The following is a 1,463-nucleotide window of genomic DNA, read 5'->3' as shown; positions in this document are numbered from 1 at the left end:
AGCAGCAGCAGCAGCAGCAGCAGCAGCAGCAGCAGCAGCAGCAGCAGCAGCAGCAGCAGCAGCAGCTGACATATATTTTGAAAGCTCCGACATCAAAATTTCCGTTTTTTTTAAGCAGCCGCCAAATCGTCTCCGCCTCAGGCTCACGCATACCCGCTATGCTCCTGCAGCAGCAGCAGCAGCAGCAGCAGCAGCAGCAGCAGCAGCAGCAGCAGTAGCAGCAGCAGCAGCAGCAGTAGTAGTAGTAGTAGTAGTAGTAGCAGGAGCAGAAGTGCAGCAGGAAGTGTAATTGCAGCAGGTGGAGGTGCAGCAGCAGCAGCAGCAGCAGCAGCAGCAGCAACAGCAGCAACGAAAGCAGCAGGAGCAGCATAACAACAGGCACAACAGCAGAAACAACAGCAGCAGCAACAACAGCAGCAGCAGCAGCAAGAACAACAAGAGCAGCAGCAGCAGCAACAACAGCAGCAGGAAGAACAACAGCAGTAGCAGCACCACCACAAACAGCAGCAACTCCACCAGCACCACCACCACGACCATCACCAGCATCACCAACAGCATCACCAACAGCAGCAGAAGCAGCAGCAGCAGCAGCAGCAGCAGCAGCAGCAGCAGCAGCAAACCTGACGAGGGCCTCAACAAAGGTTTTTTGTTTTAATTGAGAATCAAAAAATAGGCGAAGACAAAAATGAAAGTTTACGGTATCGATCTCCCCGCACGGTTCAGGGTCAGGTTCAGGCTGCAGCTGCAGCAGCAGCAGCAGCAGCAGCAGCAGCAGCAGCAGGAGCAGCAGCAGCAGGAGCAGGAGAGGAGGAGGAGGAGCAGCAGGAGCAGCAGCAGGAGCAGCAGCAGCAGGAGCACCAAACGGGAAAGCAGCAGCATAAGAATATATGGTATAGCTGGAGCAGCAGCAATACGCTCGCAGCAGCAGCAGCAGCAGCAGCAGCAGCAGCAGCAACAGCAGCAGCAAGTGCTGCCTGTAAAGAACACCCTGCAGCAGTTGCTGCAGCAGCAGCAGCAGCAGCACATCGACCATCTGCTGCTGGTAGCTCACCTCTAAAGCTTCCTCTTCGTCTTGCTGCTGCTGCAGCCGCTGCAGCAGTTGCTGCTGCTGCTGCTGCTGCTGCTGCTGCTGCTGCTGCTCCTCGGGTTCATACTGCAGCAGCTTTTGGATGATTCTATTGGGTCGTCGCTCTACGCTGGGGACAGCCAAAGCACCCGCGGGGCAGCAGAAATGCCGCGTCCTGCTGCTGCTGCTGCTGCTGCTGCTGCTGCTGCTGCTGCTGCTTCTGCGGTTGCTGCTGCTGCTGCTGCTGGTAATTTGGGGCTGCTGCAGCGGCAGCCGCAGCGGGCTGTGGTGCGACGAAGCCGCCAGAAAGGTTCTTGAGCTGCAGGGGAGAGAGCTAGCAGCAGTAGCAGCAGCAGGAGCAGCAGCAGCAGGAGCAGCAGGAGGAGCAGCAGCAGGA

The 1,463-nt window shown here is 57.6% G+C and overlaps 3 protein-coding genes across 3 annotated transcripts in view; 2 read left to right on the top strand and 1 right to left on the bottom strand.

Moving 5' to 3' along the window:
* Nucleotides 1–69, top strand: part of EMH_0004210 (uncharacterized protein) — a gene marked incomplete at both ends in the record, with an annotated part of 726 nt that extends 657 nt beyond the window's left edge. Inside the window, one exon of the mRNA XM_013496669.1 lies at nucleotides 4–69. Coding sequence (XP_013352123.1) covers nucleotides 4–69 — 66 coding nt within the window. The remainder of the gene's footprint in view (nucleotides 1–3) is intronic.
* Nucleotides 70–685: 616 nt separating this feature from the next.
* Nucleotides 686–1,057, top strand: EMH_0004200 (uncharacterized protein; the record flags this gene model as incomplete). The annotated part of the gene is made up of 1 exon (XM_013496668.1): nucleotides 686–1,057. The coding sequence occupies one exon, from the start codon at nucleotides 686–688 to the stop codon at nucleotides 1,055–1,057; it is 372 nt and encodes a 123-aa protein (XP_013352122.1).
* A 134-nt stretch (nucleotides 1,058–1,191) lies between these two features.
* Nucleotides 1,192–1,463, bottom strand: part of EMH_0004190 (uncharacterized protein) — a gene marked incomplete at both ends in the record, with an annotated part of 6,475 nt that continues 6,203 nt past the window's right edge. The window contains one exon of the mRNA XM_013496667.1: nucleotides 1,192–1,463. Within this exon, the coding sequence (XP_013352121.1) occupies nucleotides 1,192–1,463 (272 nt within the window).

The sequence above is a fragment of the Eimeria mitis genome, genomic scaffold (assembly GCF_000499745.2).
Source record: "Eimeria mitis Houghton genomic scaffold, Emh_scaff223, whole genome shotgun sequence".
In the NCBI taxonomy this organism is placed as follows: domain Eukaryota; phylum Apicomplexa; class Conoidasida; order Eucoccidiorida; family Eimeriidae; genus Eimeria; species Eimeria mitis.
The sequence above is the reverse complement of the archived record's forward strand: the minus strand, read 5'-3'. Positions and strand labels throughout refer to the sequence as shown.